Source organism: Borostomias antarcticus, assembly GCF_949987555.1.
Source record: "Borostomias antarcticus genome assembly, chromosome: 2".
NCBI classification, from domain to species: domain Eukaryota; kingdom Metazoa; phylum Chordata; class Actinopteri; order Stomiiformes; family Stomiidae; genus Borostomias; species Borostomias antarcticus.
In genome coordinates this window covers 1,123,087-1,141,968 of record NC_140235.1, presented here as the reverse complement: position 1 = coordinate 1,141,968, position 18,882 = coordinate 1,123,087, and the positions used below count along the sequence as shown (strand labels likewise).

Below are 18,882 nucleotides of genomic sequence, written 5' to 3'. Positions count from 1 at the left end.
ACACGGCATCTCAGCCTGAATACGTAACAAGGTCCAGATCCAGCCTCAGTCTGGGGGGCGAGTGACAGGAAATAGGGGCTAATGTCTCTTTGTACGAGAAGCAAACACTTCTGAATGGAATGAGTGACATTTCTAGGCCTCTTCTCAGATTTACTATGGGTTAGAGATGGACATGGCAAACGTAACTTTTTTGAAGCAGGCAGCTGGTTCCTGAATAAATATCCAGCCCAACGACTTGTAAGAAAACACAAATTAAGCATTGCCTCTTCCTATTCCTTTCTCTCATTCCCTCTCTCCCTTTCTTAGGTGTAAAGAACAAACATCGGTGGCCAGTGTTATTAGTTTATTTAGTTATTAATTAGTGCATCTGCTCCTGAGTGTGAGTGGATGTGTGGAGCGCTTCCTCTTGGCTCCTCTTAGACTCTGACTGACTCTCTGTAACTGGCCACAGGCAGGGCAGTGGGAGGAGCCTCTTCCTCTACTCCCACAGCTGTCCTATCGGAGGGCCAGCTACTCCACTAAGAGGCTGTGTGCTCGGTGAAGAGGGGATGCACTCGGTCTGGGTAACCTCCAGGAATGACACGCTGTCCGTAGCATATCAAAGAAGTTGAAGAACTGCCAGAGGATTGTGTCTGCACATGGACATACCACACACAGATTTATTCAAATCTAGATCTAAGTCTCAAGTGAATTTTTTTTTTTTTTTTTTTTTTTAGAAAAGAGAGTTGTTAAACTTTTTGGATTACTTTCTTAAAAAAATATTTTTCATTAACTTGTAACATGCAGATGTTTTACGTTGGCTTGCTTGTCCTGAGTGGCTGCTTTGTCCAGGGGGAAGGGTACAGGAAGTCCTCAGACACAGCCGGTAAGAGACAGTATCAGATCCAGAATGGCCCGTGTAGCTACACCTTCCTCTTGCCCGAGCAAGACAACTGCCGGAACCCCAGCAGCGCCTACTCCAACCTGGTTCAGAAGGACGACCCGGCGGACTACGATGACTCGGTCCAGAGGCTGGAGCAGCTAGAGAGCATCATGCAAAACAACACGCAGTGGCTTCTGAAGGTGAGGAGGTCTGTTTGGACCACATGCAACAGCTAACCCTAACGGGGAGGTTGTCTGTTTGGACCACATGCAACAGCTAACCCTAACGGTGAGGTCGTCTGTTTGGACCACATGCAACAGCTAACCCTTACCCTAAAGGTGAGGTCGTCTGTTTGGACCACATGTAACAGCTAACCCTAACCCTAACGGTGAGGTCGTCTGTTTGGACCACATGCAACAGCTTCTCAATAGGGAGGAAACTTGGGGTCTTGCCTCAGAGAACACTGTTGAGGTGCGTGATGACACAGTAGTCACCAGGACCTATATTGAATGAGTGTTTTAATTCAAGAGCAAACTTATTACCAAAAATTATATTTACGAGGTCACTCAACAGTGGCTTAATTATGTCGTTTAGAGGGCCGTTCACACAAGACCACGATGATTTGGGTGGACTGGTTTCACATCAATCTGCATCTAGGGACCTCTGTCCTTTTTGCTTTCAAAACATTCAAAACACTCCCCTTAGTTATGATGATGAGGGTATGTTAAAGTTGTTAGGAGTTAACTTGAGGTGCTCAGCAACAGATGCTTATTGGGGCGGCGGTATAGCTCAGTTGGTAGAGCGGGTCGTTCAGTGATCGTAGGGTCGGTGGTTCGAATCCCGGCTCCTCCTGACTACCTGTCGAAGTGTCCTTGGGCAAGACACTGAACCCCAAATTGCTCCCAATGAGCAGGCAAGCGCCTTGCATGGCAGCTGCCGCCATTGGTGTGTGAATGGCGCTCCGGGCCAGTGTAACAACTGGATGGGGAGCGCATTACAAATGCAGTACCTATACCTATTGTTTTTAATTAATCCACAACAGCCCACTACAAGTACAGACCAACTCCACAGCAGGTCTGCTGAGCTGAATCCTAGACTCGAATGGTCTGCCAGCTTTCACCCCCACATGTGGTCTGTAGCAGACCAATACAGATCTGTTTTTACCAGTGTGAGTGGCCCTTCAATCGATCTTGAAAAGGTCTCTAATGTAAACGTCAATAAAAGTGCATGGAGACTATCTTGTGAGCATGAGTATTCTTAACTTGAATACTAGAAACTGGTGTTTCTACAGCTATAATTAGCCATCCTTTCGGGATACACTTGTCAGGTGCTGTGAGCCTCTCGGAGATTAAGAAGTGAATAAAGAAAGGTACTACTTCCACTCTGACAATCTGCTCCTTCGAATGGAGCTGAGAAGGATAAGAGAAGCCGAGGAGGAATGATGCAAATGTTGACTACATCTTGTGAGGCGAAAATGTGATTTTATACGATTTAGTATAGCATTACAGGCTTTCTTAGTGTGGTTAAGAGACCTGAGATTTAGCCCTGTATCGTCACATCGTCAGATGAATGGTGACGTTGTTCTACTATGTCCCAAGGAGACATTTACTCTCCCCTCACTCATTCAGGAATGGAGGACAGAAGCAGAGGGAGCCTTTAAGAGTCTTTAAAGGAGAAATGTGCTTGAGAGACGGAGCTATGATGGCTCTGAGTGGGTGAGAGGGCCAGAGAGCGACAAAGACTCAACACAGGTGCCCAGATGAGAGATGTGTGGTTCCCTTTCAGAGTTGCCGAGGCGTCGCTTGTGTGAAAGGATGGAGGGCTCTGGCTCCCTCTGCTCTCGCTCTTTAGAGGTTGATTAATGACCAGGACTATGGAGCTCTGACAAGACAACTCACAGCCGGATCACACGACTCCCATCTCCTGAGCATAAAACAAACCCTGAATCGCTCCACAGATGAGGTCAGCGGGTGCTAAGCTTTGAGTTTCTTCATGCTTTGGTCAGAGCGGTATCAAAGTCTTCGAAAGGTGGCTGCAATGTACAAGGAATTCTGGGAATGACTTCAATGGCAGTGAATAACAGGGTTTGTGAGTGTAATTTCTCTGTTCAGGAAAGAAGCCCATCCAATTGAATTAAAATATGCAGGTCATATGCAAAGGCGAATATAGTCTCCTGGTAAAACTGAAGGTGATTGTATGCATCACTCTAAAGACTAATGATGATAATTTCAACATCACAAGATTCGTGAAAAAGACACGCAGCTGTCTGAAGATTATTTGCATTGAAGGACAAGTTGTTCCTCTTCCTCTAAATAGGCCCATGCAAGACCTTCCATAAAGAACAGAGGACATCTTAGTGTACTAACCAACCAGAAGTACTGCATAGTGTGAAGTAGCACCTCCAAACCCTTCTCTTGTGGGACACAGGAGGAAACCTGGCAGAAGACTCAAAAACAATGCGTCACACTGTCACGCGTCCGTGTGAACGGGAAGCACAAACAAGCGTTCCTCGTGGAATCCTTAGAGGAAGGAGGAGAGGAGTAAACAACTGATTAGATCACTGGCCATCGACGGAATGTCGTCCACACTCGCAGCTCTGATGACACACTTCCACCCTCCACGTGCCCCTCTGCGCCAGACCACGGGCACCACAGGTCAGTAGAGGAAGGCAAACTAAATTAGCGCTAATTGCAGCTGTGGAGGGCTTCGACATTCGTTAGCATGGGAAGAAAAATATATTAAAGGGTAACCTTGATGGTAAATCTGAAGTAAACTGAGCTACTGTGTATGCAAACATACAGTATATCAAAAAGACAGTGGAATGACGCTGTTTCCTGCACGCATTACAGCCGTGTTTTCATAGAGGATGCAACATGTCACTCATCACTGCCATCCTGTTTACCAGGCTTGGGACCTGATTGCCGCTCAGGAACTCAATGCAGGAAAGGACCTCATGATTGGATTTGCTCTAAATCTGGCAGTTCTGACAGGTAGATAAGAGACCACAGCCATGTTTAAAAGCCTGTGTTTATAAGAGGAAAGCAATATTGTCAGATGGTGAGTAGTAAATATATGAAAGTAATCTCCAACATTTTATATAAATATCAGTTTCGCTACTATCTGTTGCCAGTTGAGGTAGCATGATTCTAATGATTCAGCCTACACCCCAACAAGAGCGCCACATTACTGGCAATCCCAACTGATTTACACCCGACCAAATATTGGGGCCCAGGGGTTAAAAAGGGGATGTTATGTGTGTGTGTGGGGGGGGGAGGGCTGTGTTAGTGGGGTTGGCAGGGGTGCACATGGGTGCGGGGAGTGGCAGCAGTGATGGTGGTGCTTCATACTGCTTCATAAATATCAAGACTTTAATGATCTACCCATCTTTTACCTAAAACTAATTTAACTAGCTAAAATAATAACTTATTTCAGTCCTTAAGCATCTGTAAGTTTTCTCATTTTAACTCCACCCCATCTCATTTGTGTTTTAGCTTTTAAAATAATGTAATTTAAGAGATGAAAGGAAATCGTTTCTGCATTGCATTGAGTAGGAGTTCAGCATAGGATGATTTAGCCAACTTGCTAACGGTAAACTATACTGTTATATATGTAATGTAGCTAGCTAACGTGGCTGATGTGATGCCCTGATAGGCAGCTTGATTTAGATAATGTATATCTAGCTGGCTAACGTTAGCTAACTGGATAGCTTGCCAGTGATTCATGGCAGACTAAAATCTTGTTGTTGTTAGAGAAAACATTGTTTAAACGGAATATCATAACTCCCAAGGTGTACTCACTCAAAATAATCTGAGGGCTCCCTATCCCATGCCATGAGCTCACAGCACTTCTAATCTGACGACTGACTGACTGACTAGCGGAGCGAAAGTCAAGAGTACCCAGGGCCAGTGAAAGTGACGACATTTTAAACTTGGAAAAACAGTAACTAAAATGACTTGTGATTTATTTTAATGGTGAACATGAAATGGCTGCATTCTTTTAACAATAAAGACTGAGCAAAAATGTAAAAATAACTTAAATGTTGATGATAGATGTGCTGGGGTTGAGCTCCCGCTGATGACGTTTGGGAACCTATGTGCCCCCGCCCAATTTAACCCCTGGTCGGACCAATCACAACCTTTTATCTAATGGTGCAGGTTTACGATGACCATACCCATTTCGACAACTAACCCACGTTTTGTTGCTCTGACTGGTTGTAGGTCTATCCAAGTACATCCAGAGGCATTTTGGTCTGCGACCGTTGATAACGCCTCTTGGAAATCAAAAATAAATGGAGAATTTCCAGACCCTTCGCATTTCCGCAAATTGGGTCTGGCGAAGCCTGGCTACCATCTGTCCCCCCCAACTAAATATTTTCTGCAGGCGCCACCTCCATTCATGAAAGCCTTTCCATTAGCAGTTCTGAGAGCCTAGTGCCGGACTCTACAGCATATTTCCAGCAGAAATCCAAAATTGCGCACAGGTAGTGACACATTTACATCAAACAGCAGTGTTTGGTCCGCCAGAGAGGATAGATGGAGCTGATGCTTTGGCAGCCTCTTTTACTGCGTTGGCATTGCTGCTAGCTAGTCTAACATCAAGCAATCATGATTCTCCTAGAGGCAACATTCCCCCGAAAAACTTGTCTCCTGCACAAACAAAGGTGAACATTTTAAGTTGTGGTCTTCTATCAAGTTTGTGTAACAAGAGGTTGTGATAATCAAATTTTAAAGTTTACATTTACAGTCGATCAGTTGATGTGGATTTCGGAATGCTGGATGACAATGCAATTAGCTAGCCATGACTAAGTTTGTCTAACATAAGAATGAATATTTAGATCATTTTAGAACAATCATTTTTGATATAGTAATTAGTAATTCTTGTAATTGTAAGATGTAAGTCTTGCATCTAGGGCTGCCCTGTGGAAGTTGACGAGTCGAATCATCAGTCGGAGACCCTTAAGTCGACGGATTCTTGAAGTCAAGCAGTTGTTTTTTTTGCTCCACTGTCAAGATGTGCAGGTGGGCTGAGACCACTCACCTGCCTTGTGATTTATATTGGACAGGCCAATCATTAGTTTTAGACCTCGGCTATTACCGTAGCTATTTGTTGTGCAGTAAAAGGAAGAAGGCAAACCCTCTCTCCTCCGCTGTGCACTTAGCCTATTGTGTGCCAGCAATCACGTGCATTTCCCAAACGGAATATCACAACACAAAACTGCTTTCCTAGATCAATCGTCTTGTATATTAACTAAGATATCCGCTGGAAAAAATATTTTTTCCCATAGACAGATAAAGCTCTAACTTCTGCGAAAATGCTTTTGTGACGGCCAGAAGGGTTAGGGGTTAGCCAGGAGTGACACTTCTGTTTCGATGTGATTATTGGGAAATATGGTCCAAAACCACACCTGCAATTACCTTAGATGTCATCAAAATAACAAAACTGAAAAGTTTGAGATTACCTCTTTAAGATTATATATTTTTGACAAATCTTGCATACCCTCCAACACACCCTCCAACACATACATTTGACAAGACTGGAATAAAAAGGTGTAACAGCTCCAATGTGTAGATCATCACGTTCTTTCTGTAGGAGGGGATGTCGGGAATAAATTCCTCGTCCTCCATTTTTGACCCTATCTGACAAACAACAGAAGCAAACTAAACTTCCTGCCCCAAATTTTAGAGGCTTCAACATGTAATGTAAACACTTTTCAAACATGTCTGGCTGTCATTGGATAATTCAGTCCACTTGTACCTCCCCTGAGACTTCTGGGGGTTAGGGTCAAGGGGAGAGAGCTCGCCATGACAACAAAACTGCAATGCTTAAAAGGATTCCATGTCATAAGAAGTAGGGATGAGATGAGGGGGATGGGTGTATTCTCAACGGTAATGCTAGTAGAACTACTGTATTCTCAACAGCAATGCTAGTAGAACTACTGTATTCTCAATGGCAATGCTAGTAGAACTACTGTATTCTCAACAGCAATGCTAGTAGAACTACTTTTTGACAGAAACCAATATTATTTTACTATCCCAACTCCAGTTTAGGACTGAGGCATAATGAGGTAGCCTCGCCTGTAGGCCCAAATGTGTCACATTTCGTTAATGGAAATAATTTGAACATAAATTGTGGAGTAATTTAAAAATTGGCACTGTCCACAGTACACCAACAATCCCCCTAACTTATGAACTCAACTCCTCTTTCTCTGCCTCATGGTACTGACCATTACACAGTCTCGATGACCAAAACTCTCTCTCCTCTTCAAATGCAGCTGGAAAACTACATCCAGGACAGCATGAAGCAGGAGATGGTCCAAATGCAGCAGAGCGCCGTCCACAACCACTCGGCTGCCATGATCGAGATCGGAACCAACCTGCTGAGTCAAACTGCCGAACAAACGCGCAAACTCACCAACGTAGAAGCACAGGTGAGGACACTCATCCAACTGAACCACAGCACAACATTAAATATGGTGGTATAAACTAAATTAACGGTATATAACTGATGATACTGGGTTAAACGAAATAATTGTAAAAAGTCCAGTGCCGGTATTTTGCTCAATCGGAAGGTCACCGACCTTATGTGAACGAATCACACAGCATTTCCTGTTATTGACGCCGATTGTATTCCCACAGAAAGGGTCTATCAATTTGTCACAATCAGACATCCGTCTGTTCAACGCCATCAACACCAGCCCCACCGGTAGACACATAACTGAGATTCATGTAAACAACATATTGGCCCTGGTTTTTGCTGAATTCAGTTCCTGGGAAATCAACTGGGAAATTCCAACTGGGAAATCTGAGGCAAGGTTGTCGACCCTGGAGTTCAATACGGTCCGCCTGTGAAGCGACATTCAGTACATGATGGGGGCTGTTCATTCAGAAGCCCCTACCCCTACCTACATCCCTTGCCCCGCGCTTCCAACAGATCTGGGCTTTATTGGAATTTGATTGTTCTGTTTTTTCCTGTCATGAAACAGATTTTTCCAACCGGTTCTGGGTGCACTTCAGAATGTGAGGCGCACTGCAAACAGTGCTTACGCATGAAGAATAGTGAGTGAGGGTAGAAATTGGGTTTACACTTCAAACTGTGACTGAGTAAAGAGAAGCCCACTTGTAAACACAAGAGGCATACTTCATGGAAGAGAGGAGACTTCTCAGTGATATTTTTCAATGAGAAGAGAGAACCTTGACTGATTTTTCTATGGCAGGTTTGGATCACTGATCCAAACTAATGTCTGTGAACTGTGGAATTGTTTGCATAACAGATTACACACAAGAAAACAGATGTCAGAAACCATTACAGAATACGTATCTGAAGGGCAGATTTTGAAACTAAAAGTAACTGTTCTTGTGAGAAAACAAAAGCAAATCCCTCAAGATCTTTCTTCAGGCTCGGGCCAAGTATTTGACTTAAAGCAATTCATCGCGATATTTGGACCTTTACAAACATGTCTGGTGCCAATTCTCCAAGTAGATTTACTAAAAGTAAGCTGAATCGTCCAAACAGTCTACTCAGAAAGATAATACATTGACATTTATTACCTTTTAAAACTCGCGCCCCCGGGACGCAGCATTCAGTCGATGTGCGCATGCGCAACGTTGTGCTTAAACAACACAGTAGTAGCTAACTATTCCGGCGTCTATGGATATCATGCGTTTTTTAGCTCAATGTTATCATGGTGGAGGTGAGAAAACCGAAGCGAAACCGAAGCGAAACATCACTGAAGCCAGAAAAATAAAGACAATCTGCTAACGTTACGACAGTACGACAGTGCACTTTCTCGCAGAGCCTGTGGGGGCGCAGTTCCGAGAAAACCGGATAAGATAATTACTTAATTAAATCTTTAAGAGGCTCAGAGCAATTAAAAGCTACACTTCTCCGATGTTTTCTGTGTGAAATAATTGTCTCTTTCCTCTCTAGGTAATAAATCACACAACTCGACTAGAACGACAACTCCTTGTGAACTCCGTGTCCACTGAAAAGCTGGAGAAACAACTAATTGTCCAAACAAATGAAATAACCAAACTGAATGACAAAAACAGGTGAGATATCCCTATGGCTATGCATTTAATATCATACAGGCTTTCTCTTCTCTCTCTAAGCTGTACTCCGAGTCTGACATACTTCAAATAACCCCAGGCTACAACCGCAATCACAACCCTGTACTATGGGAATCACAACCCTGAACTATGGGAATCACAACCCTGTACTATGGGAATCACAACCCTGTACTATGGGAATCACACCCTGTACTATGGGAATCACAACCCTGTTTCTATGGGAATCACAACCCTGTACTATGGGAATCACAGCCCGGTTTCTATGGGAATCACACCCTGTACTATGGGAATCACAACCCTGTTACTATGGGAATCACAACCCGGTTTCTATGGGAATCACAGCCCTGTACTATGGGAATCACAACCCTGTACTATGGGAATCACAACCCTGTACTATGGGAATCACAGCCCTGTACTATGGGAATCACACCCTGAACTATGGGAATCACACCCTGAACTATGGGAATCACACCCTGTACTATGGGAATCACAACCCTGTACTATGGGAATCACACCCTGAACTATGGGAATCACAACCCTGAACTATGGGAATCACAACCCTGTACTATGGGAATCACAACCCTGTACTATGGGAATCACAACCCTGTACTATGGGAATCACAACCCTGTACTATGGGAATCACAACCCTGTACTATGGGAATCACAACCCTGTACTATGGGAATCACAACCCTGTACTATGGGAATCACAACCCGGTTTCTATGGGAATCACAGCCCTGTACTATGGGAATCACAACCCGGTTTCTATGGGAATCACAACCCGGTTTCTATGGGAATCACAACCCGGTTTCTACGGGAAATCCTGATTGTCCTCGTAGGGTCTGAACAGGCTCAATCATGGCTGTGGTTAGTTGTGAGCTGGTCCCTGGTGTGTGTGCAGCTTCCTGGAGAAGCGCGTGGGGGAGATGGAGGACCGGCGGCAGGCGGAGCTTAAGACCCAGCGGGAGGAGAAGGACCAGCTGACGGCGCTGATCCAGAGGCAGACGTCCGTCATCCAGGGCCTGGAGCAGCAGCTCCTCCACGCCTCCTCCAACAACTCCGCCCTGCAGCGGCAGCAGCAGGAGCTCCTGGAGACGGTGAACCACCTCATCTCCACCATCTCCACACCCCCTGGTGAGCTTCCACTGCAGTCATATAGCTTATATCAATCAATCAATCAATCAAGCAATCAATCAACCAATCAACCAATCAATCAATCAATCAATCAAAGCTTTATTTGTATAGCGCATTTCATACCCACCCATATATGGGGGGTATTACTTCAAAGCATTTGGTTTCAGTTTTAATAGAGAGTTTTGTTTTGTTTTATTAAAAGATGTCTATGTTTCTTGTGTCCCACTTGAAAATCAAGACTGGTGAAAGACTAGAGGGTGCACAAAGACCTGTAAAGTCAGTGTGTAATGGGGGGGGCTCAGTAGCATCTCATTGGCCCCAGTGACTCTGGCTGATCAAGTCAGGCGGACTGATAGAAGAGGCAGGTTTTCAGATTGGTCACCGTTGGTTCTGCAGAAGGAAGGATGTTCTAATGTTCTGTGTTCCACACTGGGGAGACCCGAGAAGACTGTTCACAGTGAGCAAACCCAAAACTTTTCCCCCCGTCTCTTTTCACAGTGAGCAAACCTACAATGATGCAGGACACCCCCTCCACGTACATGGACTGTGCTGCGGTCTATAAGTCCGGGAACACAGAGAGCGGAGTCTACGCCCTGACCCTGCCCAACACTACACAGGAGGTCAAGGTACAGCTTAGACCTCTCCCGCTGCTTTTACATTGGGTTTTATACAGCTATACATACCCTATAATGAATTAAGTCAATCAATCAAGTTGGATTTATATAGCGCCCTTCATGATACTCAGAGCGCTTTACAGAGTCCAGTATTCATTCAGACACAGTCATGGTGGTGGTCAGCTTCATCTGTAGCCACAGCTGCCCTGGGGCAGACTGACAGACGCGTGGCTGCCAATCAGCGCCTACGGCCCCTCCGACCACCACCAACATTCATTCACACGTTGCATGTCTTTATGATGGTGGGGGAAGCTGGAGTACCCGGAGGGAACCCACGCAGGCACGGGGAGAACATGCAAACTCTACACAGAAAGGACCTGGAACGAGCGGGATTCGAACCCAGGACCTTCTTGCTGTGAGGCGACAGTGCTAACCACTGAGCCACCGTGCTGCCCAGTAACAGTAACCTAGCATGATGATCAACTGATAAAATATTTACAGTCTCCGGCACCCACAGCTGACACATTGTGCTTCCATAGAAATAAGGCACACAAAAATCTAGTGATGGTAGAACTTCCTTTGGGTTGCTACACGCATTGAGCAAATCAAAATGTTCTTAGCCTCTGGCTGCTTTTGTGCATGCCTGAGCTTGAAGAGGGATCTCCTTAGATACTTTTCAACAATTTAAGCTGGACTCTGCCGATCCCACTTTGCCCAGAAACTTGACGGTCATTTGAACCGAAATGAAACAAGGCTGCCTTTTTGTTAAGTTCTCAGTCAAAGTCTAGACTCCTTACATGTGAAAACAACCTGCGCCTAATATCAGCAACATCCATTAAAGCAACTCCTTTATGCTGTCCAAAGGCTTACTGCGACATGGAGACCGAGGGGGGCGGATGGACGGTGCTGCAAAAACGTTTTGACGGTCGTGTTGACTTTCACCGTACGTGGAAGGAGTACAAAATGGTGAGTTGTAAAGTGAAACTTGACTGATCATGATGACTGGTATAATGTGTGTAGGCTAATTCTGTTTCATGTCCCGGCACAGGGGTTTGGAGAACCTTCTGGAGAATACTGGCTGGGGAACGAGTTTGCCTCCACACTGACCAATCAGCAGCAATATACCTTGAGAATACAGCTCCGAGACTGGGAAGACAACTCTGCCTTCTCACAATTTGACCAGTTTTCTCTCAGCAATGAGGCACAAAACTACAGGTTTGTATTACTGATCATGAAATGTTTGGAAAAATCTGTCAGCCAATGAGTACCGAATGACAGCCACATGGTACCATTGTTGAAAAATGCCAAATCCAGTCCATTATTATGGTTTACTGCAACAAACTGCTACTTTCTCTGTCTCTGATGTCTATTGATTGTTGGAGAAACTGGAGATTATTGGAGAAACAATGTTAAATGTTTGAATGACAAGCAAATTCGTTTTTACTTTGACTGATAAACAATTTTGTTTTAGGAGAGGGGGTCTTAAAACTTGTCAGAAGTCCAAAACAAATATTTTGTCATCTGGAAATTATTAGGACCTGTGAAACTTGGAAATGGGAGACAAAAATGCCTCAAATACCTTAACATTAAATCTGCACCCTCGGACAATACCACTGACCTCCATTTTCTTTGCTGAACATAAGCTGATTTCAAAGAGAGAACCCATATGTCCTTTCAATTTGAGCACAGACCTTGAAAACTCAAACACTCGCTTGTTCAGTCTGTTAAGTCTCAGGGCATGACTAATCTAATTCAGACCAGATCAATTATTCCAAATCAATGTTTTACAAAACAATTGAGAGACAGGGTGACACGTTATAAATTGCATTCATACCTTGCACTTGCATAATAGAGGATAAATGAGGAAACAGGGCTAACATATTTAAGTCATGAAAACCTTACTTTCTTGGATCAGTACATTTACAAAGACCAGTGTGTTGTTGGCTTTCCATAGAGCACAATGCCATTATTAGGGCACAGCCACACAGAGAAAGGCGCAGGCTAGGCTAAGAGTGCAGTCACACAGAGAAAGGCTAAGGCTAGGCTAAGAGTGCAGTCACACAGAGAAAGGCTAAGGCTAGGCTAAGAGCACAACATGGAGGAATTCACATATGAGGCTGTTAGCGTCGGGTCCTCTGGTGTTCTGAGCGAGTGAACCATGGCTACAGTACAGAACCTCCATTACCTAAGCCTTGTCTTTTGAGGAACAGCAATCATGGACTTCCTCCTCACATTGTATTTCTCCCCTTGTCGTTCTACAGGATACACCTTAAAGGCTACGCGGGAACGGCAGGCAAAATCAGCAGCCTTGGTCAGCCAGGAAGTGATTTTAGCACGAAGGATGCAGACAACGACAAATGTGTTTGCAAATGCTCACAACTAACCACGGGAGGTAAGCAACAGGTTTATGTGGAGGGAAAAATAAATTCACCTGTTTTCACAGCTGTCTCGCTCCTATCAAGACAATCCTAGCCTTCACCAAAGGTTTCACTTAAAACTGCTTTGCTCAGCCTTGAACCCCCCCCACCCCCCAACTCTACCCCTCCCCACTATACCGCCCCCCCACCCCCCAACTCTACCCCTCCCCACTATACCGCCCCCCCACCCCCCATCTCTACCCCTCCCCACTATACCGCCCCCCCACCCCCCAACTCTACCCCTCCCCACTATACCCCTCCCCAACTCTACCCCTCCCCACTATACCGCCCCCCCACCCCCCAACTCTACCCCTCCCCACTATACCCCACCCCCCAACTCTACCCCTCCCCACTATACCGCCCCCCCACCCCCCAACTCTACCCCTCCCCACTATACCCCACCCCCCAACTCTACCCCTCCCCACTATACCCCACCCCCCAACTCTACCCCTCCCCACTATACCCCTCCCCAACTCTACCCCTCCCCACTATACCGCCCCCCCACCCCCCAACTCTACCCCTCCCCACTATACCGCCCCCCCACCCCCCAACTCTACCCCTCCCCACTATACCGCCCCCCCACCCCCCACCCCCCAACTCTACCCCTCCCCACTATACCCAGAAGCTTTGGCACTTCCCCCAGAAATCCGCATGAAAGTTAAACGGCGCCTTGTGTTTTTTATGACGGGGTCAAGGCTCTCAAGCAAAATTAGCTCTGAGTTAATCACTGATCAGCTCATTTGGGAATTTGGCCCCTGCGACGGCTGACATTAATAGTCTGGGAACTTACAGTTTTTTTCTCTCTCTCCTTTCTCTTGGAGCTTAGAATAAAGGTCCTCCCTCTCCTCCTCCTCTCCTCCTCCTCTCCTCCTCCTCTCCTCGGCCTCTAGAGCCGACTGCTCTCTGAGGCTAGAGCTCCAGAGTCGGAACTCCTTCCGCTTGGGGGTCTCCGGGGTCAGTGTGGAGGCTAAGCTCCTCTCTCAGAGGGGTCTCTCTCTCAGAGGGGTCTCTCTCTCTCATGGAGGAATCCCTCCACCTCAACGACTTGTTGGGGATATCCAGCTGCATAATAACAGCATTATTCCCCGGTCCCAAGAGATGGGTTGAGCTTTCTGGACTAGCTTACAACCCACACAATAGCAACCCCGGACTAGCTTACAACCCACACAATAGCAACCCCGGACTAGCTTACAACCCACACAATAGCAACCCCGGACTAGCTTACAACCCACACAATAGCAACCCCGGACTAGCTTACAACCCACACAATAGCAACCCCAGACCCCGGTCAATTAACAGGAGAGCGACAGGCCAATTCTGTCCTCGTGATGTGATACAAATCATCTATGTTTTAAGGTAGAAAGCTGTTTCCCAATTCCCTGTAGACACTTAAATCTAAACAATTACTTTACATTACAGTCATTTAGCTGACGCTTTTATCGAAGGCGACTTAGAATAATTGCATTTAACGTAGGAAAAGCCTACGACTTGCCAGAACTCTCAAGTGCATCTCCTTTCTAAAACAAGTGACTAAGAGCATGAGGCAAAGTGCAAGAATAACAAACTTAAGACAACAATGCAACCAGCCTCACACCCTCTGCGTTTTACTTTTCTAGGTTGGTGGTTCGACGCCTGCGGACCTTCAAACTTGAACGGAATATATTTCCAACAGGGTCAGAACTCCAACCGCTTCAACGGAATCAAATGGTATTACTGGAAAGGCTCTGGCTACTCACTCAGGTCTACCACGATGATGATCCGACCCGTGGACTTTTGAGACTGATCTAGAACCAGGAGCTGCAGAGTTTTCTTCTACAATCCTGCTTCTCACAGACATGAGGACCACATTGAGCAAAGAGCACTGACTGTGCTTTTTTTACAGAAAAACACAAGACAGACTTGAGTCCTGGACAAAGGCACAGTGATGTGGATAGAGGAACTCCATGACAGCAATTGTTCTTACAAGCTCTTCATGTGGAAAGGAACCATTTGCATTGCTGCTCTGAGTCTGCTAAACTGTTTACTGATTTTGTACCTAATGGTTGAAGAGAAAAATACTGCCCAACCAACCAGGACCAATAGGTTAAAGGTCGTCAAAGGACTCAATTGGTCTGTAAAGAAATGTGGTATCTGGAGATGGAACTGTGACAGAGATGCAACGTGTCTTCTCCTCATGTAGATCCAGGTCTAGGTCCATTAACATGTTACATGTTGGGATTTATCAGTGTGCAACACATTGTGAGGTTGACAAAGTCAATTTCCAATACCCATCCCAGTATTTTGTATGTTTTGCATCAGAAAAACTAGATTGTTACACTTTAAGCAAAGGAACTATGGTACAACAGGGAATATTTCATACCAACTACCTGATTTAATAATGTACTACAGCACTGGTTCCACGGAGAAAACAACTATTATTTCTTAAAGAGGATGTAAATACTTAAGTAATTTAATTTAAATGTATAGATGGGTCATCAACCATGTTGAATATTACTCCCAGGGATACCGAGGTTCATATCAATTGATACTATCAAACACTATTCAAAATATTGTTCAAACATTCAGATGTGCCCCATCATCTCTTGCAAACACCTGCTTGAAATGTTTATCTGTGTTTTAAGATGATGTCCACTTTTTTACTCTTTCGTGATCTTTTAATGAAAATGACTAGGCCAGTGTCAATAAATAGAGTTCAATGTGTCATAACAATAACAATGAGATAGATGGTCTAATAACTTATTAATGCTAACAATATGAACCATGTTCATCTGTGGGACCAGGAAACTGCCCACAGACTTCATTCAAACCACTGTCTGCTACACCGTACTTCTGCTTTTGTATAAAACATTAAATATGTCTTTCAGAGTTTTGCTGTCACCTAGCTCGGGATAATTGACAACTTCTGGTGTTTTGAAAATCCTTTTCGGCTTTCAGTTAATTGGTTTCTCAGTGGACGTCAGACTCTGCAAAAAGTCACTGAACTCAGGTCAGCACTAGCCACCGCTGCACCGGACAGAACCAATCAGCATGATCCACCTTTGTGACAAGACAAAAACGCTGCGCTTCCCCTTTAAATCAAACAGGCTGCCTCGTCAGGGGCCTGGGGGACAGTGGAGAGGACTGTTTTTGTCGACCGTACAACCCTAACCCCCACCTCACCTCCCTAACCCTCTCCCCCTCACACTCACCCCCCTAACCCCAACCCTCTCCCCCTCACACTCACCCCCTAACCCCCACCTCACCTCCAGAACCCTCTCCCCCTCACACTCACCCCCTAACCCCAACCCTCTACCCCTCACACTCACCCTCCTAACCCCAACCCTCTCCCCCTCACACTCACCCCCTAACCCCAACCCTCTACCCCTCACACTCACCCTCCTAACCCCAACCCTCTCCCCCTCACACTCACCCCCTAACCCCAACCCTCTACCCCTCACACTCACCCTCCTAACCCCAACCCTCTCCCCCTCACACTCACCCCCCTAACCCCAACCCTCTACCCCTCACACTCACCCCCTAACCCCAACCCTCTACCCCTCACACTCACCCCCCTAACCCCAACCCTCTACCCCTCACACTCACCCCCCTAACCCCAACCCTCTACCCCTCACACTCACCCCCCTAACCCCAACCCTCTCCCCCTCACACTCACCCCCCTAACCCCAACCCTCTACCCCTCACACTCACCCCCCTAACCCCAACCCTCTCCCCCTCACACTCACCCCCCTAACCCCAACCCTCTACCCCTCACACTCACCCCCTAACCCCAACCCTCTACCCCTCACACTCACCCCCCTAACCCCAACCCTCTACCCCTCACACTCACCCCCCTAACCCCAACCCTCTACCCCTCACACTCACCCCCCTAACCCCAACCCTCTACCCCTCACACTCACCCCCCTAACCCCAACCCTCTCCCCCTCACCCCCCTAACCCCAACCCTCTACCCCTCACACTCACCCCCCTAACCCCAACCCTCTACCCCTCACCCCCCTAAGCCCAACCTTCTGCCCCTCACACACACAGGACAGGACAAGGATTCATGAATGAAGAGGGCAGGAAGGAGACAGGACGCAGAGGAAAAAACAACCTCCATGAAAATTAATGAATGACGATCAAATGAACAGGTTTGCGACCCGCTTCCTCCTGCTCTGACACTTTAGACAGCTACAGCTGGATGGTTGGTGAAATATGTTTTAACAGCCTTTAAAACTCTAGTTTGTAAAGTTAAGTGGGGGATGTAAGAGAGATCTATAGGTGCTTTATTGAACCCTGACGGGAAACTGTGGTGTTACACCAGTAAGGACAACAAGGCGGCACAATCAGGGACAAAAGGCACAATCAGAGACTATACACAGAATACACATCTTAAAAAATATATACAACAAAGTCTATACACTGAAGCTGTATAAGAGTGTAATACCTACACTGTCAGTCAAGTTCAGGGGTTTGGACAAGGACAACCCTAACCCAATCAGAGACTATACACAGAATACACATCTTAAAAAATATATACAACAAAGTCTATACACTGAAGCTGTATAAGAGTGTAATACCTACACTGTCAGTCAAGTTAAGGGGTTTGGACAAGGACAAAGGACAGATACTCACAGGCGCAGCAGGGAAATGGTCTGATAGTTCGTACGGCTCCTCAGGTATCCAGTGTCTTTGCTCCAAACACCACAGAATCTGTGAGGGGAAGCTCTGTCAGTCTACTGAGGGACAAACCACTGGGAAGGTTCCACAAAAAGGGAATTTATACCCGGACACACGTTAGTAGTAGTAGGTAGTTTTCATGTTAGTCCTCAAATCAAAATGCATAATCTACATAATGTGTCTCTATATTATTGAGAGATTTGGTGTCATTAAAGTACATCAGTACAATATTATTATCCCTCCTCTATGCTAGAAAGGTATAGTGGAACAATTTCTGACACAAATGGCATTAAGACAATTCTCTGACCTAAATCGTTCAGTGGAGACTGTCCATGAAGATGTATACTTCAAGGACAATGCACGTTGATCCACTTTACTGTAAATGGTCCAGATATAGCCAGTCTGTCTAGGATTAGTCTTATGTAGTTCCAGCAAATCTGGCCTTTGGTAAATAACCTTGGCCACTGTTACAGTACGGCACATGCACCAATGATCAGACACGGCTCAGAAGTCCACAATGAGCTCACACAGTGTGGATTAGATTAAAGGTACCCAATGTAGTTTTTGACCACTAGTATGCGCTCTAGAGCAAATTTGAGAAGGTGGTCCCCGAAAATCGCATCCTACGTCATTGCGTCAATCCGCGGAGCACATAATAGTGACGTTTCACACATCTTTGTTGTTTTCAAAACATTAGCTAAATATCATTTTGCAAAGATATTACAAGGTAGGAAAGACATTCAAGTGATTGAACATGTTTATTAGACTACAAGGAACCATATAATCGAGGAATTTCGAACATAAACAAAGAACGGATTGTTTTGATTCACGTTTGGTTGGGTACTTTTAATTCATGATTTTGCAACATGTAACCTACATGTGCTGATTTTGCAACCACAAAATAACGTTTTTTTTTAACGATTTTGCAACACGTCTAACCTGTGTTGCTAAATCATAAATTAATCTAAAGCACACCATGTACAAGGGCATTGAAAACCTCAGTCCACTATTTTTATCAACTCATTCTTACTACAAAACACACTAACAAAACCTATGGGATATTACAAAACGGGTAGGTCAAATCACGTAATCTGATTGGTTGAGAGACGTTCAAAGCCAGGCTATATAGTATA

The 18,882-nt window shown here is 45.4% G+C and overlaps 2 protein-coding genes across 2 annotated transcripts in view; one reads left to right on the top strand and one right to left on the bottom strand.

Annotated features, from left to right (window-relative positions):
- Positions 1–18,882, bottom strand: part of mcph1 (microcephalin 1) — a 44,031-nt gene that overhangs the window by 6,519 nt on the left and 18,630 nt on the right. The window contains 1 exon segment of the mRNA XM_084461363.1: positions 17,705–17,782. Coding sequence (XP_084317489.1) covers positions 17,705–17,782 — 78 coding nt within the window.
- Positions 787–14,870, top strand: angpt2a (angiopoietin 2a; the record flags this gene model as incomplete). The annotated part of the gene is made up of 9 exons (XM_084461469.1): positions 787–1,062; positions 7,134–7,289; positions 8,789–8,910; positions 9,830–10,062; positions 10,561–10,688; positions 11,541–11,642; positions 11,725–11,891; positions 12,938–13,068; positions 14,710–14,870. The coding sequence occupies 9 exons, from the start codon at positions 787–789 to the stop codon at positions 14,868–14,870; spliced, it is 1,476 nt and encodes a 491-aa protein (XP_084317595.1).